At 44.3% G+C, this 25,263-nt stretch overlaps 7 protein-coding genes across 9 annotated transcripts; 3 read left to right on the plus strand and 4 right to left on the minus strand.

Annotated features, from left to right (window-relative positions):
- Nucleotides 1-102: 102 nt before the first annotated feature.
- On the plus strand, nucleotides 103-8,627 carry LOC6728852 (facilitated trehalose transporter Tret1). Of its 3 annotated transcripts, XM_016177165.2 has the most exons (7): nucleotides 1,927-2,051; nucleotides 3,263-3,521; nucleotides 3,617-3,753; nucleotides 4,209-4,411; nucleotides 4,755-4,871; nucleotides 6,824-8,197; nucleotides 8,253-8,627. In XM_016177165.2, the coding sequence occupies exons 2-7, from the start codon at nucleotides 3,472-3,474 to the stop codon at nucleotides 8,523-8,525; spliced, it is 2,154 nt and encodes a 717-aa protein (XP_016035535.1). In that variant the 5' UTR covers nucleotides 1,927-2,051; nucleotides 3,263-3,471; the 3' UTR covers nucleotides 8,526-8,627. The 3 variants fall into 3 exon arrangements, with proteins under 3 accessions (XP_016035538.1, XP_016035535.1, XP_016035536.1); XM_016177168.3 differs by lacking the exons at nucleotides 1,927-2,051; nucleotides 3,263-3,521 and adding an exon at nucleotides 103-233; XM_016177166.2 differs by lacking the exons at nucleotides 1,927-2,051; nucleotides 3,263-3,521 and having other exon boundaries at nucleotides 3,617-3,725.
- Nucleotides 5,192-6,194, minus strand: LOC6739702 (venom allergen 3). The gene is made up of 3 exons (XM_016172069.3): nucleotides 6,034-6,194; nucleotides 5,901-5,969; nucleotides 5,192-5,837 (listed from the first exon to the last, which is right to left on the minus strand). The coding sequence occupies exons 1-3, from the start codon at nucleotides 6,151-6,153 to the stop codon at nucleotides 5,205-5,207; spliced, it is 822 nt and encodes a 273-aa protein (XP_016035539.1). The 5' UTR covers nucleotides 6,154-6,194; the 3' UTR covers nucleotides 5,192-5,204.
- Nucleotides 8,628-9,021: 394 nt separating the features above from the next.
- Nucleotides 9,022-10,627, minus strand: LOC6728854 (WD repeat domain phosphoinositide-interacting protein 3). Its single transcript, XM_002104152.4, has 4 exons — nucleotides 10,413-10,627; nucleotides 10,241-10,327; nucleotides 9,403-10,164; nucleotides 9,022-9,336 (listed from the first exon to the last, which is right to left on the minus strand). The coding sequence occupies exons 1-4, from the start codon at nucleotides 10,477-10,479 to the stop codon at nucleotides 9,230-9,232; spliced, it is 1,023 nt and encodes a 340-aa protein (XP_002104188.1). The 5' UTR covers nucleotides 10,480-10,627; the 3' UTR covers nucleotides 9,022-9,229.
- Nucleotides 10,628-10,843: 216 nt separating this feature from the next.
- LOC6728855 (zinc finger protein 236) lies at nucleotides 10,844-13,185 on the plus strand. The gene is made up of 4 exons (XM_002104153.4): nucleotides 10,844-11,185; nucleotides 11,235-12,069; nucleotides 12,132-12,179; nucleotides 12,238-13,185. The coding sequence occupies exons 1-4, from the start codon at nucleotides 10,997-10,999 to the stop codon at nucleotides 12,918-12,920; spliced, it is 1,755 nt and encodes a 584-aa protein (XP_002104189.1). The 5' UTR covers nucleotides 10,844-10,996; the 3' UTR covers nucleotides 12,921-13,185.
- An 8-nt stretch (nucleotides 13,186-13,193) lies between these two features.
- LOC6728856 (nuclear factor related to kappa-B-binding protein) lies at nucleotides 13,194-19,170 on the minus strand. The gene is made up of 4 exons (XM_016175004.3): nucleotides 17,523-19,170; nucleotides 14,862-17,343; nucleotides 14,030-14,790; nucleotides 13,194-13,966 (listed from the first exon to the last, which is right to left on the minus strand). Exons 1-4 carry the CDS (start codon nucleotides 18,726-18,728, stop codon nucleotides 13,439-13,441), a joined length of 4,977 nt encoding a protein of 1,658 aa, XP_016035540.1. The 5' UTR covers nucleotides 18,729-19,170; the 3' UTR covers nucleotides 13,194-13,438.
- Nucleotides 19,171-19,490: 320 nt separating this feature from the next.
- LOC6728858 (ras-related GTP-binding protein A) lies at nucleotides 19,491-21,117 on the plus strand. The gene is made up of 4 exons (XM_002104156.4): nucleotides 19,491-19,630; nucleotides 19,689-19,788; nucleotides 19,846-20,230; nucleotides 20,288-21,117. The coding sequence occupies exons 1-4, from the start codon at nucleotides 19,619-19,621 to the stop codon at nucleotides 20,724-20,726; spliced, it is 936 nt and encodes a 311-aa protein (XP_002104192.1). The 5' UTR covers nucleotides 19,491-19,618; the 3' UTR covers nucleotides 20,727-21,117.
- Nucleotides 21,037-23,056, minus strand: LOC6728859 (beta carbonic anhydrase 1). The gene is made up of 4 exons (XM_002104157.4): nucleotides 22,766-23,056; nucleotides 21,926-22,010; nucleotides 21,674-21,861; nucleotides 21,037-21,602 (listed from the first exon to the last, which is right to left on the minus strand). The coding sequence occupies exons 1-4, from the start codon at nucleotides 22,856-22,858 to the stop codon at nucleotides 21,201-21,203; spliced, it is 768 nt and encodes a 255-aa protein (XP_002104193.1). The 5' UTR covers nucleotides 22,859-23,056; the 3' UTR covers nucleotides 21,037-21,200.
- Nucleotides 23,057-25,263: the final 2,207 nt, after the last annotated feature.

A 25,263-nucleotide genomic window follows, 5' to 3' on the forward strand; every position in this document is an offset into this window, starting at 1 on the left:
GTGCTTATCCAATAAATTAGCATTCGCTTGCTAATTTGTAAAACAACAACTTATAGGAACCACATCAATTTTTTGGCTGCTTAGTAGAGAATTATTGGCTGAAAATTTCAGTTAGCCTTTGGAACTCAAGACCCACGCATGGATACATTGGATAAAATTGACTAACCACAAGGATTTACCAAAATGGCAGAAGCCCGTTTGCGCCGAAATATAAGTCGGCAAGTACCCGCAATGTAAGAGTGATTAGTTTAAAAGATCATTAAAAAACGCGCGGGAATCGGAAAGCTTAAAAATACATTACTGAACCACTGCGTGGCATTGCTTATATAATCGTCTGATGCCCTAAGTTATTTAAATTTCACATTTCCGTTAATTGTGAGCTGAAACTGACGAGCAATAATTAAAACCGAAATAGTAGACAAACGGTCTGTGTATGCGTTTAAAACATAAATCACCGCCGACAACAATGATCACGTGTATGAGCGCGAACAAAACGTTAAATTCAAATTGTTGCACAGGCATTTTTCCCGTTGTCAGCATCCCACGACCTTCGAAAAGATGCTAAGCTCGGAAATTGAGTGGAAAAGGAAGTGCCTGTGTAAACAAAACTCGTTTGGAAAACACACTTCACTATCTCCAATTGAAATGCGAAATTCAGCTCGAATTAAAGTGCAATTTGCCCCGACGTCTACGTCACGCGGCCAAATCAAAAATATCACAGGGTTTATTGTGGTACTAATCGATGCAGACACGCTTATCAAAATCTGGACTCGTTTCGACCTCAGCTTCTTGCAATTAAGCTTATCGTACAGATTACGTTAGAAGTTCATTGCCACTGAGCGAAAAATGCGCTTGTTTTCACAATTACCCAAGTAATTATATTTTCACGCCCCTGAACAAATAAGCAAATTCCACAGGCAAATACCAAACTGAAGCTCAAAGGCATATTGTACCACATGTGGTACTTAAATTAAGTAAAATGCAGTGTTTCATATAAGTGTGTTTATATTATCAGTCCGCAGAAAGTGAATAGTTTGTTAATATACAAATATATAAAGCATTTTTGGCTAATATAGAACTTACAGGGTAACATTGGGTCGGTGAACTGGCAGCTTCGTTACGTATACGCCCATTTAACTTATATTAGCACCGTCTTTTTTCAACTAAATTGCTTAATACAACAAATATGTGAGTACGCGTGAAAAAAACTTTAAGGGCAATTAACTGGAGCACTTAAAATAGAGATTACTAAATCGGGAGGTGATGATTTTGTATTTCAAATACAAATTTTCCACTATTTATAAATTACATTAGTCTCGTTGTAGAGTTCTCTGGTGTGCAACATCACAATTGTAGATTTATTTATTCGAGCCTAAGTGAACTTAAGTAGCTTTACTGTATTTATAGAGGCGAGATCAAAGCCGCCTGACGTTCTATTCATCGTCGGGTTTATGCAACTGTCATTTAACTATGGCGAGAATTTACCTTTTCCTGCTCGTATTTGCATCGTACATTATATAGAATACGGCTTTGTGGCTATATTCTTGAACTCGAACCGGAATGCTGGGTATACAAATAAGAATTCAGAAAGAAATTAATGAGTTTTTTTTTATGAATGCCAGATCGATTCGAAGCTGATTTAGTGGGAAGATTTAGTAGCGGGCAATGATGAGTTAAATACAATACAATACAACAAACCGGTTTGTCAGCAGCCCCACAATTGTTCTCCCGCTCAATGAATAACATTTTGGGGAATTTTTTTTGTTTTCTAGCCGCCGAATTGGTTAACAAACCAAATTGGTTCGTAAATGGCACAAATGCCAAGCGAGCTTTCGTCGCGTTCAATTTCTGAGCTCCGTCTTGTAAGCTTAGCTTAATGGAAAGCTTCGTTGTAACGGGACTGAGATTGGCGCTCGGCTTCGTTTTCGGTTTCAGTTTGTTTTGACCGCGCGACGCGTTCTGGTCTAATCGCTAGGTCCTCCAGAAAAAACGGTTTCGTACTGAAAATATACGAAAAAGCCTTTATATTTTTTACACCTTACTTACTCACGGTACAACTTCGTCACGGTCCCTTTTGGGCCGCTGGATAAAACCAGTTGGGAATTCGGCATTCGAAAGTTCAATACTCCGATTATAAGTTTTTCGGATCCCTTGATATATGCGTGTAATACTCTGTATATATGTGACATCGATTAGGTGCAGTGTTTCAGCTTCGGCAGCGAGTTGTTTCCGTCGCACGCAATCTTAGCCGACATCGTTGTTATAACCCTTATTTAGCCAGAAGTGTGCAGTTTCGGCTGCCATATCTTGGCCATTAACCGCTGACATATTGGCATTAATGAGTGTTTTTTTTACCGAGACGGCATATTGTGCTACACCTGGCCAACCGTGTATTTGTCTTGGGCTCAAAAAATAAAAACAATTGCAAATAAGAGATACGCGATGCAAGAACCGCGTTAATTATATATTTGCAATGCCTGGAAGATTAAGCCATATTGCAACAAATTGTGAATTCAACGATTAAACATTTTAAAACGCGCTTATGAAATCTCAGGCGTTGGAATATGTTTTCTGTTTAATTCTTTCGAAACTTAAAAATTTCTTTTATTGCACGTTTGTAAACAAGAATTGGAGAAAAGAAGTGAAAATACGTGTTAACACTTTTGGCATCATTCAGTTGGGGTGCGCCACATTAAACGGTGGGTCGTTATAGACGTCTTTCGGCTCATCTTGAAAATATAGTTTCAACCGGTTTCGCTGGGTCCCGTGACCAAAATTCGATTTATTACCAATCCCATAGTCATCGTACCACTCAACCTCATCTCTAACCCTTTGGCAACGCGGATGAGCTGGTTTCCATGCTCAAGACTCGGCACTTCTCTTTGTTTTGGCCGCTTCAAGACTTCGGACTACTTTGCTCATATGCATAAATTGCAAGCGAATGTCCGAATAAATCGTTTAAATTTGCTTATTAAGTGCTAAGAGATTTCTCTGCTGCATATCTGAAGTGGAATCAAAGTGACTAATAAAATATATTTAAAGTGTGTTTAACTTTACCCCTTCACAATGTGAAAATGCTCCGCGTTAGGGTATAAAAAGAAATTATTTTCGAACCGCGTACATATAAACACGTAACACTCAATTGTGTCAAAAACGTTAGCACTACCAATCGCATAATAAGTTGACCGAAAGAAAGCGGCCGAAACAAGAAGACCAATAAATGTCCAATTATAAGATTTTTGTTTGTCTGTGACTTTGAAAGGTTTTGCCCACTTAGCACTCACCGTCGAAACCATCGATAAATAATGATAATTGTCAATAACGATGGCCAAATGATTACCAACTGAGTGAAAAGAGCCACAGTTCGATCGAAATACGTAAACCTTGCGCCCAAGGCAGAGACTAGCAGCAGCCACTTGAGCAAACAGAAAGGTGCATTAAGTATACGCCGCGCATCAAGTATACGCAGTGATGTCCAATGGCAAGGCCGCCACAGCTGGCACAACAGCTGAGAAAAACGGGTAAAATCGCACACAGTTCCCGCTCAGACAATAAACCATAGTTAATTGCCAGCTCAAAACTAATCGAATAAAAAACACACACTTTTCCGTTGCAGCTCGCTGAACGATCGGCCATTGTTTATGCAAAATGGAGGCGGCGGACGCATTGCGACCAGCGATGTGGAAGTCAGCAACTTCCGACGCGCCCTCCCACAGTTTTTAGCTGTTAGTATTAAGAACATATTGCTATTCGGTAAATAACACACACATCTTTCAGCTACCAAGCTGCCCAGATGATTCCCAGGGGATTGAAATTGAAAGGAAACTTAGCTCATAGGTTTTATATCCTCGTAAAAATTTGCATTTCATTCGTGCCTATTAATCACAATTAAAGTCAGTGACTAGACGTAATCGCCAGTAATTATACGAACATTAACAAACCTCTATTGCTGAGAAGATTAATCATATTTCTATTGAGTTAGCAGCTCAACACTGAATCAAATTAAGAAATTAAACAATATTAATGAAGTATATCTAAGTCTGTTCTGCTAACTTCCAAATATTGCTGCTGCATTATCAATTAACATTTCTTGACTTTTGCCAAGCTTTTTAACCTCGATTTCAATCCCCTAACACGGAATCAATAGTATTAACTTAACTCATATCGACTTCTATATCGAAACCACACCTGTTCGTGTTTTTTTTAAGGATATGGCATGACCTTGGGCTTCCCCACCATCGTGATACCCGCCATTCAGGGCGGCGAGGGACGCAGCGAGACCAGTGGCGATATACTTCTCAACAAGGACGAGATCTCCTGGTTCAGTTCCATTAACCTGATATGTGTGCCACTGGGTTGCCTCTTTTCTGGACTTTTGACGCAGCCACTGGGCAAACGAAGAGCCATGCAGGTTAGACAAATAATTGCCAACAAAATGAACCCTATTGGGTGTTAACCAAATTGAGCAATTTAAGCCTTAGCTAAGGGTGTAATTTTTTTTGGCACACACCTAGCTGAAAAGACACAAATTGCACAGCCCTGCCCACTTAGCCGCAATCAACTGCGGCTCATCGGGTGCTCCTCCGATTACAGATCGCACCGATCGGTGCACTGGCACACTGAGCTGGAATCGAGCTGCGTGACATTGTGGTGCTTATGCAATTATGTTCATCCACTGGTGCCGATCCATTCAAATCCATTCCATTCTATTCCAAAACCAACACTCACCCACCCACTTCCTTTGGCTTTTGCAGTTTGTCAACCTGCCGATTCTGGCCGCCTGGCTGATGTTTCACTTTGCGACGCGCACGGAGCATCTGTATGCGGCTTTATGCTTGGCTGGTCTCGGTGGCGGATTGATGGAGGCGCCGGTAAGTGAATCCCAACCACACTGATTGCTAGTACTAGGTATTCACCGCTCACGTGGTGAGCGCGGAGTGCCCACATCCCCACTCCCCGCAAAACTCTTTGTTTAACTATAAATTGGCATTTTTCCCATCGAAAGGGGGGATCACTTTTCTCGACACTTTGCGAATTTTAACGCCAAGCTGTTGTAACCGCAAAGTTATTCGGAATCTTAGCTATTGTGACTAAACATCTTACAAGTGGCTTATTTTATCGGTTTGCAGGTAAAAAAAAACAAAAATATTTCGTGGAATACATCAGCTGACTCGAAGTAAACGAAGTTGGATTCAATTCAAATGCTATTTATACGCTGTACTCAAAGTTACAATTGCTTCTGTGCTACTACTATTCAATGGGGGTGATTCTGTTTCGTTTAATTTCCGATTTGTGCGAAAATCTTTCAACCGAGTGGTGTAGAGCTGCTCGTACGGCTTGATTTTCTTATCGAAGAGGCAGGTCAGGTAGCGCCCCTGCCCCGACTTGACCATTCCGCAGCCCATCTTCTTGTTCTTCTCGTAGATCAGATTGGCGAAGATAATGAGGTGGTCCTGCGGGGCTACATTGGGAAAGTAGTTCACATAGCTGGGCTTCATCATCTTGTGGTAATCGAACCACATATTCAGGAAGCTGATCACATTGAAGCCCTTGGAAATGTTTTGTACCTTAACGAAATCAGAGGACTCGCCCACATCCTTGTAGAGAAACGTATTCACACAGGGTGAGAAGGTGTGCTCCAGGCACTGATTAGAGACCCGCATCGCCATCACGGACAGCTCGTCGTCCCACTTGATATTCTTGAATTTGACCGCTCTGGGCAGATTGCCCAGGCCCCACTCCAATTTCCGGCGGAAGCTGTTCACATTCCTCACGATATCATAGCGATAATCGCTCATCCTGACGCCCTCGTGATACTTTCCGCATTTCGGAGCCCACTGGAAGAGTATTTAACTAGCCCCATATATTTGATAGCTAGGATCATCCATGCAAGTACTCACAAATTTGAAGCCGCAGGTGATATGCCTCTTGTTTGCCGGACAAATGCCTGCATTGCAGTAATCGGGTGGCTTTAAATAACGAGATTTTTTAAGATTTAAGCAAATCCCTTTATATTCAAAGGATACCCCCTACCTTTACTGGAATATTATAGTGCTTTTTCTGTACATATGTGGGCCATCGAGTTCGGAATACAGTATGGCCCGTATGACATTTCAGTTCGGCCACAATCACTAGAGCCCACAAAAGATTCATCTTTCGCGGTGTCCAAACCCAAAGTGCTGCGATTCATGTTGAAAAACTATTTGTTGCGGTCGATTGCAATTTGTATGCTTAAATTACACTGATTGTGTCGATTTCGTGGGAAATACAAAATACTCATTACCACTGATTTTGATCATTGTTTTAGTCAGGTGATATGTGATCACATATGAGCCCCAAATCTAATCTTTCTGCTTAGAAGCTCATCACACATGGCCATTAAAGAGCATCTGCGATTGCAAAGTTCAGTTTGTTTATGTCAATTGTCGATTGTTTCCATGACTGCAGACTCTGACCCACATAGTTGTCTTGCAACAATTGTTCACCTTGGCCAAAACTCCTTGAGAACTTCGGTGTCTTGCCACTTGCCACTTGAGATTGCAACAAGCTGCTGGTATTTAACTATTAACCCTATAAGAAACTAAGTATAATTATTTACTTAGTTGAAATGTTGAAACTAAAGATATATGATGCATTTCTTTTTAAAAACAAGTTTTTCTCTTTAAGCCATTACTTTTTACTATACTATTAAACGATTTTAGTGGGTTAACTTACGAACAACTAATATGAGATATTTGAAATAAACACAAAAAAAAACGAACCTTGAGGGTTCTCAGTTAACTCAGCTACTCCACTAACTACTAAACTTGCTGATTTATTGCAGGTGCTCACCTATGTGGCGGAAATTACGGAGCCCAAATACCGCGGAATACTGTCCGCTTTGGGCACTACGTGTGTCATCACCGGTGTTTTCATACAATTCATCCTGGGATCTCTGATGGACTGGCGGAGTGTGGCGGCGGTGAGCTCGGCCTTTCCGGTGATCACCATAATAATGCTGTGCTTTGTGCCCGAGAGTCCGGTGTGGCTGATCCGGGAGCAGCGTTTCCGCGAGGCCGTGAAGTCTCTGCAATGGCTACGTGGCTGGGTTCCGGAGCACATGATCGAGGCGGAGTTCAATCAGCTCTATGATGAACTGATCACCCAGAAGGCCATTGAACTGTCTGCGGATGGAATTCCTCCGCCGGGCCAACGACGAACATTGGGTCAACGGCTAAGGATGTGGCGGAAACGCAGCTTCCTGGTGCCTTTCCTCCTGGTTTCGTTTTCCTTTTTTACGGGTCACTTTTCTGGAAAGACCCCGCTGCAGACATATGCCGTGCAGATTTTCCACACCCTCAAGGCTCCGATGAACAAGTACCACGCCACCATTCTTCTGGGAGTGGCTGAGATGCTGGCCACCATCTTGGGCGTTGTTCTAATTCACTTCACCGGAAAGAGACCTCTGGTTTTGGTTTCAACGGTGGGCACCGGTCTGTGCTTCTTTGGCACAGCAACCTATGCCCATTTCCTGAGTGAAGTGCCGGGATTCACCGTCAACAACGTGGTGGTTAACGCCTCCTCGATTGTACCCAAGGAGGGCATTCTTTCTCAGCAAAATATATCCAAGATCTTCGAGACAGAACAACAGGCCATCAGGCAGGAAACGGAGCGTTTTACTACCCAACTACCCGACATGGAAACAACTACATTTTTCGATCAGGAAATCTATAATCGCAGTCGGAGGGATGTGGATGAAATGATGACCACCGATGCACCAATGGACACAACCATGTGGCCAGAGCCAACGAGCAGTGCGGAACCCATAGCATCTTCATCGCTGGCACCAGCATCGACCACCGTAAAGCCACCACTTGTGGAGGAACTTCTGCTGGTGGTGCCGAAACAGGAGCACAACTACCTAGTCTGGGTGCCACTCATCCTCCTACTGCTATCCGCCTTCTTCTCTCATCTGGGTATACGAATGTTACCATGGATTCTCATTGGCGAGGTGTTTCCGGCTGAGATTCGTAATTCTGCATCGGGCTTTGCCGGTGGTGTGGGTTATATATTTGGCTTCCTGGCAAACAAGCTCTTCCTGCTGATGCTGAGTGCTCTAACTCTGCCAGGAACCTTCGCTTTTTATGCCAGCGTGGCTTTCTTTGGAACCGTTGTCCTGTACTTCACGCTTCCAGAGACAGAAGGACGCACACTGGGTGTAAGTACACAATTATCTTTTTTTGATACTTAAGTTACTTAACTAGTTATTTTAGGAAATCGAAGCTCATTTCTCCAAGAAATCCGATGTGAATCTGCTCCGCAAGCAGCCCAGCAACAAGTTACCCATCAAGGATGAAGCACAATTCCCCGGGAATACTATTAATATGCAAGGTAACTTCCAAGTGCCCATCACATCGCAGCAGCAGGCAAAGATCATCCATTTGCAACAGAGCGACTTTACGCCGCGTTCCCAGAACGGAAGAACAGCAGGAGGAGTTGGGTTGTCCAATCCTGCCTTCGAGGAGAGCAACACCACACATTTGTGAGGGGCTGCGAGTGGACTGTGTCATCACCTAAATATTCTTTAAAAGTGCTTAACATTCCAGTGATATTTCTGAGAAATAAACTTAACAATTTAGTTTTATGTATATGACGTGGTTTTTATGTAACATTTTTAATTCGAAATGGGTTTCGCCTATTTTATTTTTAGGTTCAAGCTGTATCTTTGTAATGATTCACTACCAACCTCTATCTAAAAACCTTTAAAAGTTCGTGGACAACAAAGATAGCATTTCTTGTAAAGGCTTACTTATCAGAAAAAAACTATGTACCATTACTGACGGAAATGGTAATAAAAATGAGTAATGTCGCTTAAACTTATGAAAAATGTAGTGCCAACAAAACCGATAGTTCAAGTTCATTAAAAATTAATAAGTAAACCTTATTTTCTCAATGTGGAATAAGGTAATAAAACAAAAACCTTGTTCAGCTTTTCAAATTACAGATGGCGTAACAATGCATCAAATGAAGGCTAAAGTAAAATTAAATGAGCATGTTGGATTATCGGTTTATGTTTCAAATAAAATATAAAATATCCACAATCTTGTCTCAAGGTATAACTACATTTATGTGAACTCGACTTTTAACGTATTTTAAAGCATGCTTATAAGTAATATTGTATAACACATTTCCATGGAGATATATAATTGTATAGATGCATCAAAGGCGTTCGCAACAGTCGGACTTGTTTCTAGGTCTCATCGTCTTGCAGCTCAAGGAATTGTGTGCAGATGTCTCGACTGCACTCACCCTTGTTGTTAAATAGGAATTTATAATAGTGGCCGTCTGCACAAATGGCTGTATAAGAGAACAAATATCGATTACAGAAATCTCAGGGAAGGATCCACTCCAGTTCCAACTTACCCACAACCGAATTAGGATCGGCGCCAAAGGCACATACACATCGAGGTCCCTGGGGTATCGAAAACTTGACAAAACTCCACTGGCTCGAGAAATACTTGGGTATTATGGGCAGCGAGGATTCACGGGGCTTGTTGTCCTCCAGGTTGAAGACGTGTATGGTGCCATGGTCGGAGGCGACGACCACCATTGTGGACTGGTGGTTAAAGTTGATGCAGAAGATGTTGGCGTGGTTGCTACCGCGCCTCAGCTCTGATACCTTCTTGCCACTTTCCGTATCGAAGATACGGATGAGGGTGCCCTTTTCCCCGGCGGTAGCCAGTCGCGTTCCTTGCAGATTAAGGGCAATGCAGCTGATACCAGCCTCGTGAGCGATCACCTCAAGCGGCGCCCGCTCTGTGTTGGCCAGATCAACTATTTGAACGTGCCCAGTTCGACGGCCGGGGAATGCGAGGAGGCTCTTATTGCTGTGCGGGCACAGCACACACAGCCCGTTGGGATTTGAGCTGGTCTCAAACACGTGCAGCTGCTGTGGTTGCTGAGTGAAGGTGAACACCTTAATCACGCCCTCCAACACGACCACGATGCGATCCCGACGCAGTCGTACCGCCCGCACGGGCTGATTGAAGTCCAGCGATATGGCCGGGGACTTCTTCAGGTCATCCCACACGATCACCTTATTGGGCGGGTACAGCGGCCGGATGCCGCCTCCAACCAGGGCTAAGTAATTGCAACGAAACAGCATCTCCACATGGCTGAGACCACCTGAAACGGAATTGTAGACAATGGAATTGGTTTTAGGCCGTGGGAGTCTCCCGCACTCTCTCTCTGACAATCATACCCTCTGGAAAGTATTGGCGCTCCTTCTCCTTCAGCGGATCACAGTTGTAGACCCGGAATCCCGTGTCCGTCGCGCACGCAAAGCATCCTGCAACGCAATAGGCCAGTTATATTATACGGATAAGGTGTATCGTGTATATGTAAATAACACACATCCGCACGTATGTACGTACCCTGGTCTTGATTAAAGGCTGCGTAGAGCAGCCCATTTCCATATGGGTTTTGCTCTGTGAGGTTCATTGCACTCTCCGGGGATGCTGGAAGCCCGGGCTCTAGTGATTTCCGATACAGTTGCTGGGCAGGCAGGAAAACAATTGCTCGGACGGCGGATGATTGTGTTTTTTTCGTATAAAAACAATGACACAGTGTTGAGTATCGTCAAAAAGTGGCCGGGCGGTGAATCGATATCTTTCGATGAGGAAAGACGATCCGCTAAGTCGGGATATTTTAAGGCCTAAGAACTTCTTACTATGAGTTTTTAAGTAGTTACGTGACACAAAGAATAATTCTAAATGATCTACAATGCTGTTTTGGTTAAGCTATTTTAAAGTTAAAGATCTAGCTATTATCGGTAGTATCTAGCTAATTATCTACTGCCGGCATCGCTACCACCCACAATCCTTCACTATCGACCGAGTGGTATGATTTTGCAACACTGCCCAAGATGCTCCACCTCCAATTCAACAGAATAACAAAAAGGAAAATTGTCGCTTTGTGCAACGGATTCCTGTGAAAATTGAATAAATGCGAGCGCACCATGGAGTTCAGTGCGGATCTGAATGGCTTCAATGAGGACTCCATCGAACCCTGCCGGACTTGCGGAATTTACTTTACCATGGGAATGGACATGGACCAGGCGATTGTGAAGCCCATTTTCGGTTCGGATGACGCCGCCGTCGCAGATATGGCGGAGATCCTCGAGCAAATGAATGATTGGAACATAAAGGTTGGTAGTCATGGAATCGTATTATGTGTGCCTAACTTATCTCCCAAAGGTTGCGAGGGAGGACGGACGACCGCAGTACATGTGCATCGCTTGCATTGCCGAGTTTCACCGGCTGATTAAATTCAAGCGCAGCTGTGTGGAAACACAGGAGCAGTTCAGCGAGCTCGAGTACCACCGCGAACATAATGGCATCGTTATTAAAAGGGAAATTGAGCCGGAGGAAGAGAAGTTCTGCGGATTTATATATCTGGATACCGACGAGGAGGATAACAGCGACGAGGACGGCAGTAGACGCGTGTGTGCCGCCTTCGACATACCGCATGTGCCCATTAAGGAGGAACACATGGCCCGAGTGCCAGTACAAAATAATGACAAGTTTGATCCACCCGAACCCAAAGATTTTGCGTCGCCTGTCGACTCCGGATTCGCCATGATAAACAACGATGCGTTAACGTCCGGCATGTTAGGGCCGTCTATTGCGGATCACTCCGGGACTGCCGACGATGGCTCCGAAGAAGAAGAGGAGGAGGAGGAGATAGTCAGATTTACATACGATGACGACAACGATGCGATAGCCCCGCTTCCGCCGCCGATTTACTCGCCGGTTGTGTGTTGTAAGCTTTGCTTTTACGAATCACCCGACCAGGATGCACATATGGAGCACATGCGCCGCACCCATCTCCTCAAGGACTGGGAATGCCATATTTGCGGCAAAAAGTTCACAAATGCTCAAGAATCGCGCATCAAGTTTCACATCAAGTATCACAAGTTACAGCGGCACATTAAGTGTCCCGTTTGCGGGTTCATCTGCAACTCCAAGGAGACTCTCAAGGAGCACAAGCAGGCAGTGCACGTACGCACGAAGTGCACATACTGTGGCAAAAGTGAGTACAATATCCTCACTCATAAAACTAATTTATTGGATTAATCCCATTTACCTTTGCAGCTGTAAAAAACGCCACTCTACAAGCACATTTGAAAAAGCACTTAGAAGGTCAGTAGGAAGAATTACAAAAATGTTATTTGTTTATAACTTTACATTTTATGCGTAGAGGGTGAAGCCGAACTTGCCCAGCAACTGAAAAAATTGGAGCAGCTTCCAGTTAACCTTCAATCTCAACAGTTATCTTCACTGCAAAGCAGTGTCACCAAAGTCACCACTGCTTCTGAGGGCTCAAATATTCCTGGGGAATCCACTGTTCCTGAAGATTCTAACGAAGACACCAGTGTTCCTTCAATAGAGACTTCCAATCATGCGGACATTCAATGTCCAATGGGCCCACCTGCAGACGGAGAAGTTCCTGTTACAGCTGCTTCACCGTCATCCGAGCCAACTGAAAGTGTCATTGAGTGCTCATATTGCAGCGACACATTTGAGAAGGACCAGCAGCTGCAGGCTCATGTGCTGGCCACTCACACACAGACAAGAAAGAGGCGTCGCTCTTCAGACAACAAGTCATTAGTGAGAAAGACCACGCAGGAAATACCTACCTCGCCCATTGCAAAGATAACCAAGAAGCCAACCATCGAGTCCGAAGAAAGCGTCGTCCGAGAAGACAGCTCTGCCCAATTAGATAGCACTGCCCAGCAGGAGAGCAGGACTGCAGCGACCTCTAATGACAGCTCTCCTGTCGACCAGGTGCCAGAAAAAGCGTACATCTCGTGCTACATTTGCGGCAGATCCTTTGACTTGAAAATTAAGCTTAACAGACATCTTAAGCAGCATAAGGATTAGTATTGTTTCTAGCGTATAGCCATTATTCCATATGAATTTCATTTTACTACAAATGTAAGAGTATTGTGCACCCTATCATTTTCCACTGGCCTGCCAAATGCAAACGTTGAAATTTGTTAATTTAATTTTCTTTATATATATTTGGTTGGCGAAATACTTACTTTCGCATTTAAATGTTTAATAAAATAGAAACCATTTTGCTGACATTTCATCCATCCAGCGTTGGAAAAATGCAAAGCACATTGGTTTTTGTATTGCAAGCAAACATGGCCCTTCTGGTTTCATCTGAGTTTTATTGGGTCTCTCTATATATATATTATTTTATAAACTGTTCCATAAAATTGGTTGCTGGATGGGACATCTTATCGTTGTCCATTATATTTACTTAGTACAAAGCAATATTTGCGATCTTTCTGCTTACATAGATAAATTACAAGTGTTGTTTAAACAAAATCGAAGAAAGTGTAACCGGTAAGGATATTCAACGTGGTTAACAAGCCTCTCCGCTCCTGAGCCTCCTAGTTGCCACTCCCTGTGGCCGTCTTGAGAACCGTAGCCGGTATAAGTTTTGTAGTCAGCGTTTTTGCTCCTGTTTCGCCGACAGCCGTGGTCACAGAGATTTTGCCTCCTACCGCTGCCCCACTTGCCGATGCTGCAGCCATGGGTATCACTTTTAAGCTGGACAGTGGCTTCAGGTTCATGCCCTGCAGTCCCGGTGAGAAGAAGAGCTGTCCGCCGTTGCCTTGCACGGCGAAAACGAGATTGTTGCTAGGCGTTGCCGTCGCTGTCGCAGCTGGAGATGCTGTCGTGGAGCTGTTAACAACGCTGCTGTTTGCTGTACTAGTGATTTGCTTGTTGGCCACCAGTACGTTCTTGGCCAAGCGCAAGGTTTGAGTGCCTCCCGGTCCTATTAGCAGCGTTTTGGGTGACGTCGTTATGCCGCTAGTGGAAGTAGTTCCACTATTGCTGGTGCTACTGGCTAATCGCAACAGTTGGTTGCCCATAATGACAGTCTGGACGGGTGCGCCGGCACCTCGAGCGGATATCTGCAAATTTAACATTGAATTTATAAATAATACATTCGCCTATGATCTCCCCAAATAACTTACCGCTCCCTGCAGCTTCACCGTCTGACCACCAATCACAATATTCTGAGTTGTTCGCCCGGCAGCGTTAGTCACTCCCGTTCCCGCAACCACAGTTCCACCTGTTCCTCCCACTGCCGCTGATGCAACTGCTGTTGTCGTCGTTGTGGTGGTCTGGGTAGTGGCCACACTACTGCTGCCAAGCTGTTTTAATGTCTTGGCGTGCAGTAGTAGTGGTTTTCCCGGAAGCACAGTAGTTTTTCCAATAATTTTGGGCACCACAGTCGACGCGTTTCCAGTTGCCGGAGTAGTACTGGTGGCACTCACAATTCGTGTCATCGTAGGTAGCTGCTTGGTCGGCTGGTTGGGACTAAGTGTAATTACATTTCCCGCCGAGGAAGTGGCCAACTGGAAGACGTTGTTGCCAGCGGTTGTGAGCAGTTTCCCTCCAGCAGGTTGCTTTTGTAGCAAACTATCCAGGGTAATGATTTGCCCAGCTGTTTGGGGGTTTCCCGCTCCCACTATTCCTCCAGTTCCTACAGATGTGGCTGGAGTAGCTCGAATAACGCGGGTTGCATTTCCTCCCACTGCCGTTAAGGTACCGGATTGATTGGTAGCCATTACCGGTTGCTTAAAGTTCTGCAGCACAATTCTCTGCTGCTGCGGTGACAAATTTGTCGTTGCTTTGGTTACCGAACCACTTGGCGATGTGCTGAGTATTTTGGGTGCTGCTTTTGCCAGGGACTGGAATACGATTTTCTTGTTCGAGGAAATTGCCGTATTGCCTTTAAAAAAATGGGATTATAGATTACAACCTGTAGTACAATTACTTAAATACACAAACAACCGTACTCACCCACAATGATCCTTTGCTGCGGTGAGTTCAGGGCAGGACTGGCATTGTTAACCTTCTGTTTCAGCTGTTGCTGCTGCTGCTGAAGATTGGCAAATGCTTGAGGCGACATTTTTACTATCGTTCCGCCCCCAGGGACAGGAGAACTGATAGTGCTCATTGTCACAGGACTTGCAGTTTCTGTAGCGGCCACACTTGTAACTGGTTTGTTGGCTACAATGGAAACAGCTCCGATCTTCTGCTGAGCCGGACGTACTGTCTGGATTTGCGGAACTACGCGGGGACCAAGGATCTGAACAGAGTTTGGCTTGGTACCACCTATCACTGGGTTCCCGGTTACGGTGGCTCCTCCAGCGGGCAACAGACGAATAATGTTCTTCGGCATCTGGGGACGCGGGGTGATAGTGAGTGACTTGGGTTTTCCAGCAATCGGTTGCACCTTCACATGCTGTCCCTGTAGCGTCGGCTGCTGGCCGCTTTGCTGTTGATCCATGGGTATGATAAAGTTTCCTATTTTGTTATTAGGAACAGGCTTCTTGATGGTCAGCTTTTTGGCAACCGTCGGCGAAGCGGATCCTCCTGCTTGATTTGGAGTGGTTGCAACATGAACTGTTTGCAAGCCACTGGGAGTGGAAACCAATATGGGCGTGGTATTTCGCGTGGGACTGATCTTAGAGATCGCAAAGGTGCCAGATTTACCAGTTGCCAATTGCCGTTGAACGGGCGATAGGGCGGAATTGGGCACTCCCACAGGCTTAAGCAGAGATTTCTGTATCTGCTGGATGGGGATTTGATTTGCATTTATATTGGATGAGGCTGATACAATCGTTCCTCCAACCGGCGTGCCTGGTGGTACATGATATTTTAAGGGCGGCACTGGCGGACACTTAACGGCGAGTGGTTTCTTCATCTGCAGAGAAGCAACTACTGGTTGTTGCACTGAAACTGGAACCGGTGAGACAACTGCTGGAACCAAGGCGGGTACTTGCTCCTGCTGGTGATCCGCAGCTAAGCCAGAGCCGTCATCTGGTATCTTAGGTCTGGTCAGCTGCTTCCTTTGCTGCTGTTTCTGTTTTACCAAGGACTGGTTATGCCGATGCATTTTCTCGAATTCCGCCTCGCTGCGATTTCGATGCAAATAAATCCAGATCTTGCGCCTGGCATCGTACTTCACGCAAGGATCCGGACCACCGTGCATTCGATCCAAGGCTCCACTGACGATGGTCTGTAACACATTATCCGCAGCCTGTTGACTGATGTACTGGGAGCACTTAAGCAGTTCGGAGATCTCAGAGCGTGTTCCCTCTCCATTGGGAAGCCGTGCGGTAGCATCTCGAACTAGAGTCAGGATAGTTACAAATGGAGGTCGGTCATCAACCATAACTGCGTGACCCCTTGCTTTGTTCAGTGGCAGACTTTGGGTATAGATTCCTTTGACTGGACCTACCACACTCTCATACCCATTGAGACGATAGGTAAACGGCCGATGCGGATACTCAAAGCGTATTCTCTCCTGGCGCTGGAATTCAAGCATCTCCGCTTGAGTAGCCGATCGCACAGTCCAGGTGGTGGGACATCTTGGAGGTGGTGTTGGTGAAGCATCGACCAATGAGTTCAGCTGAACACCCGAAATCAAAACCGGGCTGAGTTGAGACTGTTTCTCCCTTTGCGTTCGCAACCAAAACTGACACAGGCTGACGAGTCTAGCATCCGAGTCCCGACCGGCTCCTATCCACTGATAGATTCCCAACTGAGTTTTGTGTTCAATATAGGGAACATAATCGGCAGGAACGGAAGCAAAATCACCCGATAAGAAGTTGATTGCCGGTTGCAACAGCTTAGACCAATCCGGCCGAAATCGTGGCCATTCCCCGATAGGTATTGAGGCATCTGAGTTAATTTCCCGCCAGCTGGACAACAAAATTTGCAGTTCACCGTATGTTAGCCTGTGCTGCGGTGTGGATACAAATAGATCCCTTAGCAGAGAGAAGAAGCAGGCGGGTCGTGGTGAGGCTGGCGGACGAATCTGCACTTCCCGTGTGGGACTGCCAGTGATATGTCCAGCAGTTGCAGGAACAGTAATGAGGTTGTTCGATTGATTGGGTGTCGTGGGACTCGCCTTGGGATTTGTTATGGGTCCATTCAAAGGTTCCAACTTGGGCACGGGTTGTGGAAGAACAACTGGAGCGGGCATTACTTTCTTTGGCATAGGCGGGGGTTCCTTGTGCGGCAGGTCCTCTTCCGGATGGTCTTCCGGTGCTCGGCGGCCGTATAGTTGCTGAGGTTCATCCAGCAGCATGGGCTCCTCATCTACAAACTCGTTCTTCGTGGGCGTTACTCCAATCGGCACCAGAGCCGGTGGATCGGGATTGAGGCGTGCCATGAGCGCTTTCGGTTTCCGGCCTGGCTTAAAGCTTCCGACGAACTGTGCTCGAGTGCATATGTCGCGCAGCCGTACCTCCGATGTATCGAACTCGGGACTTTCCTGGAATTTTAATTGTTTCTCAATTAGAAACTCTTGTGGCAAATTGTCGGCAAATTTAAACACATAAATGTTCTACGTTTTAATTAATAAAACAAACGTGCACAATAACTGGTACCAATTAGCATATTGTGGACATATGTAGATCGCAACTGTATTAACACAACAGGCCAATGACTTACCGGTTGTTCCAATTTCCGGCGCTTGTAGTCTCTTAGATACTTCCGGAAGTTCTTGTCGTTAAGCTTGGGAATTTTTTCCGCCTGCATAGAACGCAGCACAAGGTCATCGTCTACACCTGGTCGGCGCTTGAAGAAGGTGTTGTAAATGCATTTCTTATCTGCCGCATTCGAGGGCCTGCCAGGACCTGCCGGCTCTGGAGCCTTGGGCTCCTCCAATTTGAATTCCTGTGGGCCTTTGGCCAATCGGTCCATGAGCTGTCGGCATTCCTCGTCCTCTTCCTCCTCCTCGGCACTGATGTCACCGGGTTTTCCTTCTAGCTCGCCTATTAGTTCCAGAAGCTCCTGGGCATAGCGTTTCTTGGCACGCTGCGAACAAAATTTGTTCTCCATTGACAGTGTGGGCGGCTTTCTCTTACGGGAACGTGGCCTTGGCAAATTTTTACCCAATGCACCATCAGAAGGTGGAGCAGAGGTGTAGGCATGCTGGAGAAGCTGTTCTCTTGACAGAAAGAGCTCCTTGGCTAGCAGACTTAGGCGCTCAGCCTGCTGGAAACGAAATTCTCTTCTGCCCGAATGCTGTATGCTCCTCCGCAGCTGAAGGACATCGGGACGCAGGTTTCCTTCCTCAAGTTGACGTTGTAGCTGAAGCAGTGGTGATTGGCCGAAGCGCTGAAGACCACCATTAAACAGCTGCACCAGTGTACGTTGCTGTTCCGCACCGGCCTGTGCCTGTCCGGATACCAAACGGGAGAAGTCCGGAAGCATCGGCTGTAGTCGGGCTTGGAGGTGATGGGGCAGCTGTTGCCATGTCTCAAGAGAGAAGAATTCATGAAAAATAGATGCATTTTCGCACAAGCCCCGCGGCAACCGAAAGATATCCCGTCCAGTGAGCTGCGCCAGCTCCAGTTCATCCGACTGGCAGGTGGTGGTGTCGTCTTCCGTTTCCGAGGCACTGCCCGCGTCCTGGGCGGACATATCCTCGTCCTCGCCATCCGGATCATCCTCCAGTGAACCGCTCGACGAGTCCGAGGAGCTGCTGCTCGACGTCCGACTCTGCTGGCTGCTGGCCGAGTTGCTCCCGCTGTCGCTCATCCGGCCATCGCCCTCCTCCTCCTCGGAGGCCACACTGCGATTTGGATTCGCATTTGGATTCCCATTGGCATTTGGACTCGGCCTGGGCACTGTGTTTACATTTATGTTGCTCATCGAATCGCCAACGATTTGTCACCAGATTTTTCTTCGCGAAGAGCGATTTTTTCTCTACACTAACTTATAATTTTTGTCTCTTACGCCGCTGTCCTTCCTCGTTATATCAATCAGCCAGCGTTAGCTGCTGGTTTTCTTCTTTTTTTATTGTTAAGCATGTTTTCTCTGCGATTTCTCACCATTCATCGCGAAACGCGTGCACGCTAGAGATGGCACGCTGTGGCGGCGGTGGTTGTTTCAATTTTGCGGTTTGAAAAAAGCGCTCATCTTCATTTTGGGGGTTATTTCTCGTACTTGCGTAGAGTTTTCGGGGTTAGGTTCCTTGAATAATTATGCTTCAATTGAAGGGTACAGTTAAATGTCAAGAAAATTACAAAATAAAGTCTTGCGCTAGAGATGAGACAACGAAGAGGCCTTGAGTTGTTCGCGTTCTTGGTGACTGCAGCTTATCGGCATTCATTTCAAAGAATAACCGTAAATTTTGTAAAATTAATATTTTGAATACAAGTACCAAAGAACTGAAAATAACTTAACGTATTGACAACTTAAATATTTTTACATTCTTTTCTCAATCCTTTAAGTAGTTAACCGTTTTTTATGTTTATTTATTATTACCTTATAACCTTATTATAACCCTTCACCCTTAATTGCACTTTATGTTTAATTTATGCACAAATATTTTAAAGAATGCAAAAATGAAGTGCTATGCTTTAAAAAACATTTATTTGTTATTTATATTTAATCAGACGGTACGAACCAATTCGATAACAATTCATCTAACTTCGCGTTACTTTTGATGGTGTCATCGAAGGTGTAGCATCACTGGCCCAGCCTATTATTTGTTTTTATTGTTGATTATTTTCGTGAAGATCTAAAAAACCAGCGGCACAATGAAGAAAAAGGTGTGGTTTTTGTTTGTACCGCTTAAGCGTTCGAAGTACAATATATTTGTATTACCAGGTGTTGCTGATGGGGAAAAGCGGATCCGGAAAGACCAGCATGCGCTCCATTATCTTTGCTAACTATATCGCCCGTGATACGACACGCCTCGGAGCAACAAGTGAGTAATACTATATAGTCGGAAAGGGCAGGAACTGATTCCACCATGCACCCTTAGTCGATGTGGAGCACTCCCATGTGCGGTTTCTGGGCAACCTGGTGCTCAATCTTTGGGACTGTGGCGGTCAGGAGGGGTTCATGAAGCAGTACTTTGCCCAGCAGAGAGACAACATTTTTCGCAATGTGGAGGTGCTGATCTATGTGTTTGATGTGGAGAGCCAGGAGATAGAGCGCGACATCCATTACTACCAGAGCTGCCTGGAGGCACTGCTGCAGAATTCGCCTGATGCCAAGATCTTCTGTCTGGTGCACAAAATGGACCTGGTGCCGGAAGGCCTGCGCGAGAGTGTGTTTACTGAGCGCATGGAAGATCTCATCAAATTGTCAAAGCCCGGGAATGTCACCTGTTTCCGTACCAGCATTTGGGATGAAACACTATACAAGTTAGTAAACACCAAGTTTTCAACCGAATTTATTTAAAATTCAACTTCTGTTTGTAGAGCCTGGTCTTCCATTGTCACGATGCTGATACCGAATGTTGCCGCCCTGGAGAACTCTGTAACACATTTCGGCAATGTCATTGAGGCGGACGAGGTGCTGTTGTTCGAAAAGGCCACCTTTCTGGTGATCTCCCATTGCCAGAGCAAGAAGAACCGTGACTCGCACCGCTTTGAAAAGGTGTCCAACATCATCAAGCAGTTCAAGCTAAGCTGCTCCAAGTTGGGCGCCAAGTTCCAATCGATGGAGGTGCGTAATAGCGCATTTGCCGCTTTCATTGACACCTTCACCAGCAACACCTACGTGATGGTGGTCATGTCGGATCCCACGCTGCCCTCGGAGGCTACGCTAGTCAACATAAGGAACGCTCGGAAGTACTTTGAGGAGCTGGAAAATCCAAGCAACAGTGCCATTAATCATCATGGCCACAATTACCATTGATAGTCAAACGAGGATCGCTGTTTTCCATAATCCATTTGCCGTTCTCCGTTCAAAAAGACATGAATACCGTCTGTTGTTGTGCAAACATCGAAGCGCCCAAGGTGCCGCCCCAAAGTCTTACAGCTTCCCGTAACTATAAATACGTATATATGTTTTTTATCGCTCACTTCCTTCATGACTGCCATAATAGTTAATGGTGTAATTGTAAATATGGCAGTGTGCATCTCACATACATAATAGCTTTCTTGAGTTGTGGAGGTCGTAGTGAGTGAGCGATGGATAGCCATCTCCTTCGTTGATTTTTCGTAGATTTGTAAGTTGAAACCTTTGTAGGCCTTAAGTTTATATACAAAAACAATTACACACTTATAAATACACAAAACAATCCTAAGTATTGGTAAATTGTAAATGCCGATCGCGGTATAAGGCCCACATATCACAGATAATCCAGTTGGTCCTGTTGGCCTGTTACGCCTACGAATAGAATCTTCTGACCTCCTCGGACAATCGATCCACAGTGTCCTCATCAACGGGCAGAAAACGTTTGGCTCCGCGGCTGAAGTAATAGATGTCACCGGTGTAGATATCGAACCAAAGAGCATGAATGTGAAGATCGTGGGATTCTAGGCGAGCCTTGAGGAAGCCGTACGAGGCAATGTTGGACATTTGCTGCAGTGTGTTGATCTGGGATAGTTTGTCCTCCAAGGCAAACTTCTGCTCCTCATCGATGTAGGCCACAAAGCGGCGGAGCGGAGTCTCCGAAGAGAAGATCAGTGGATCCTTCATGCCAGCGTCGCGCCATTCCTGAAACCTCTCCAAGCTGGTGTTGGCATGGGTGCACAGCCAAGATCGCAGGGGTGAGAGGCGTCGGTTAAGCTGGTGGAGAAAGGTGAGTTAGTCGATTGTTGCTTATCTGGACCCAAAAAACCATTGACTTTCCCAAGTACCTTAGAGGCGAAATCAGGATCTCTTAGTTGGTACAACAGGTTCATGGCCTTGCAGTCGCTGTGTCCGCAAACTATTATGTGTCTAATGTCGTTCACCACGCATCCGAGCTCCAGAGCTGCCGGTTCGCAGCTGAAGTACTCGTCCTGGAAGTGCTGGGCATGTGGAATTAGATTGCCAGCATTTCGCACTTATCCGTGGGAATAGGCAGGAATGTTAAGTCATAGACTATCAACTCGACTGGATTTACTCACCCACAAACATATCGCCCACGTGAGTGTCGGTGTACCGGGTGGGAATCATTCTACTGTCCATGCAGGTGAAGAAGACGGCCTTGGGCTAAATGATAAAGTTTATCAATATTAAATGTTAGAATACCTAGCTATCGGCCACCGAATATAGCCACCCCAAGTTATGACATACTTGGCAAATGGCCAATGCGTCAATGGGTTCAAGGCTGTACAACATATCTTGGAGAAAGCCTCTGCCCATGTTTTCTATAGAAATCGTTGTAGAACTATATCACTGGGAAAATAGTTCTCTAAATCTTGGCAATTAATTTCTTATACAAATTGTTAAATTAAAAGAATTTCTCTTCTTTTTTTTATATATATATGTATATAATATATATAATATATTTTAATAATATATATTATTTTATTTATTTTTTATATCTGTAATATTTCCTTTCGTTTTTTTTTTAAATATTTCCAATTATTACACATTAAGTTGATAATTAGCAAAGGTACACGACATTTAAGTAAACCGAAAAGCAATCAGCTAAGTATATGAAAGTATAATTTAATATTAAGCAAACAAAAGGGGGTGAATGGGGATAATTTGGTGGTCAACCGGTTTGCTTTTGTTGTTTGTTTACCAAATAAAACTCAAAAGAGAGCCGAGATAAAGAGCGAAATGGGGGAGAGCGCCAAGTTTGCGACAGACAAGTCGAAAGAATGTGATAATGATATAAAACACGGGCAATTCGTCGATCCCCACAAGGCAAACTCATGCTCCAAATTCTTTTTATTTGTGAATGTGAAATAGTTATACATATTCCGTAATCTTGACCTATAAACTCAAGTATTGCTCACTTCTGGATTGTCGCGGACTTTCTGGAACTCCTTGACCATTTGCTCCCTTGTCGTATTTCTGTACCGCATGATTCCCCTCAAAATACGCTCCATTTTGTGCTGGTTTTGGGGCTTCTTAAACTTAATTTGACACTTTAATTGCACGCACTTTGGCACCACAATTGATTTTCCTTGATTTGTGTATAATAATGACGCACTCGCGCCTAACAAAAAATACGTTGGAGCTCTGTTGACGGCGGTGGAGCATTTGTAGCGGAATTGTTGCTTCCAAAACACGCGATGTATTTAGCGAGCAGCTGTTGTCGTCTCTCTGGGGGAGCGTGCTCCCCACTCTCTTGGAGAGAAATTAAGGGAAAAAAGTAAGAGAGCAGTATTGGGGATAGTTTCAAGGTGCTAATTATTTCCATTTATAAATAAAAAATTATATTTGGCCAAGGCAAGAACTTTAAAGTTAATTAGGTATGCTTCGAGTTTAAAGAACTTTTGATAACTATAGATAAAAAAATAAATAATAAAAAATGATTGCATTCTTTAATAATAACTAAGCAACAATTTTATAAATATGTTTTTTATTCAAGCGATTTAAGAGATTCGTTTGCGGTCATCACAGAAATAAGAGAAATAATAATATATTGCCCACCCACAAATGAAGGCACTCCCTTCCCAAAATGTTCACCCAGTAAATATTGTTGTGGGGAGCGCAAATCGATGGCTTAATGAAATTTCTCTGAGCTAACATCTCTGGCAAGTTCCAGACAGTCGAGCAGCGACTAAAGTCAACTTATTCGCCAGACGTCTTATCAGTGGAGCGGAGTGGGAAACGACTCGAAGAGCTGATGATGTTGATATTATGGCTTCCACGTTTTGTATTTATTTTGCTGTTGCCTTTCCTAATCAATATTTCGATGGAACTTTCTGATGACTTCCTGATCTCTGGATGTCAAGCTCAGTTTAATTTGTTTTATTTTAAATAAGCGGAAAGAGTAGATTGATTGTCCTTTTTTTCATTGCAACTACAACAAAATATTATTAAAATTGTGAAATTTTACCAAAAATTACCATAAAAACTATATGTGAAACATTTGTTTTTGACTTTCCCATTTTAAACAGTCCGCCAATAAATATTATCTACATTGATTCTACATGGTGCGTACAAGTTCCAATTTTGGACAATGGCGGCGCCACTTACTGCGTTATTTGTAGAATTCTACATCTCATTCCAAGAATTCATTTGTTCTTTAAATTAAAATATTTTATTCAAAAATAACATAAAGTTGATTTTGTTGTAAAAGTATATTATTTCTATTGGATTCTTTTTTAATGAATAAAGTTTTCGCTGTTGGCTAAACTGTTTTTCTTTCCGTTGGAACTTAATTTCAATTACTCATGTCAATAAATGTCAAAAATTATGTTTTTGTTTATTATGATTTTTATTTGATTCTTATTAAGGAGGATAATAATAAACTAATCTAATTGATTTTAAAAATGAATGTTAAGTATACCTATAAATGTTTGGGTATCATTGAAGTACATATTTGTATCGACACTGGATTTTTGGAAATTACATTCTGGTTTTTATTGGCCTGGGAGCATCACTTACCCCATTCGAATGAAATGGGCTCTTAGTCAGTGTAATATTAGCCTTTCCGAGAAGTGCCCACCGCATCATTCAGTGAGCGCATTTCTGCTGCTTTTCGGGCATTGTCAGAACTTCTCAGGCGTCGCGGCATCTCGGGATGAGATGCCTCCGAAAGTGGGTCACACAAACACCTGTGCGGCAAAAAGGCCAACACCAATGCAAATATTATGAAATCCCCACCGCCGCGAAAGAAAGCAAAGTCTAAACCACAAACACCACCGACAACTGTGTGTGTGTGTCGCTGCCGAAAAGCAAAAACCAAAACAACAACAAGGGCCATTTCACCAGCAGATTCACTCTTGATGATTATAAGCTTTTGTTGTGTGTAGTGGGCCTTGTGGCTTTTGGGATGGGGATTGGGGATGGGTATTGGGGACCTGACTGACCGACTCCATTCCATCCCGCCGTATCGCAGCGCATCCTCCATCCCCCGCAACCTGCTCCACCAGTCCCAGTCACCCGTTTTGCTTTCCTTTCATTATCGAGCGGCAAAATATTGGTTAAGCAAGCAAGGCAGCAGAGGCAATGAAATCGAAAGAAAATAGCATTTCTTAATGGAAGTTACAAGGCGAAGCTAAAATACTCTAGGAACAAGATTTTATTATTTATAAAATTATAAAATAATCTACTCTTTACCCTTTAGATTTACCCTTTACCCTTTAGGTTTACCCTTTAGATTTCGATTTCAAACTGGAAAGATTATTTATATTTGAAATTTTATTTTTTGAATATACATTTTATCTACACGTTATCTACAATTTTAATGATATCATGTCAAATCACCTTTAAAAATCAATGTACCCAGAATTAATTTAAAACAAAAGTCGCGGCGTGACCAACCAAATGACGATGGTGATGC

Source organism: Drosophila simulans, chromosome 3R, assembly GCF_016746395.2.
Source record: "Drosophila simulans strain w501 chromosome 3R, Prin_Dsim_3.1, whole genome shotgun sequence".
Classification (NCBI taxonomy): domain Eukaryota; kingdom Metazoa; phylum Arthropoda; class Insecta; order Diptera; family Drosophilidae; genus Drosophila; species Drosophila simulans.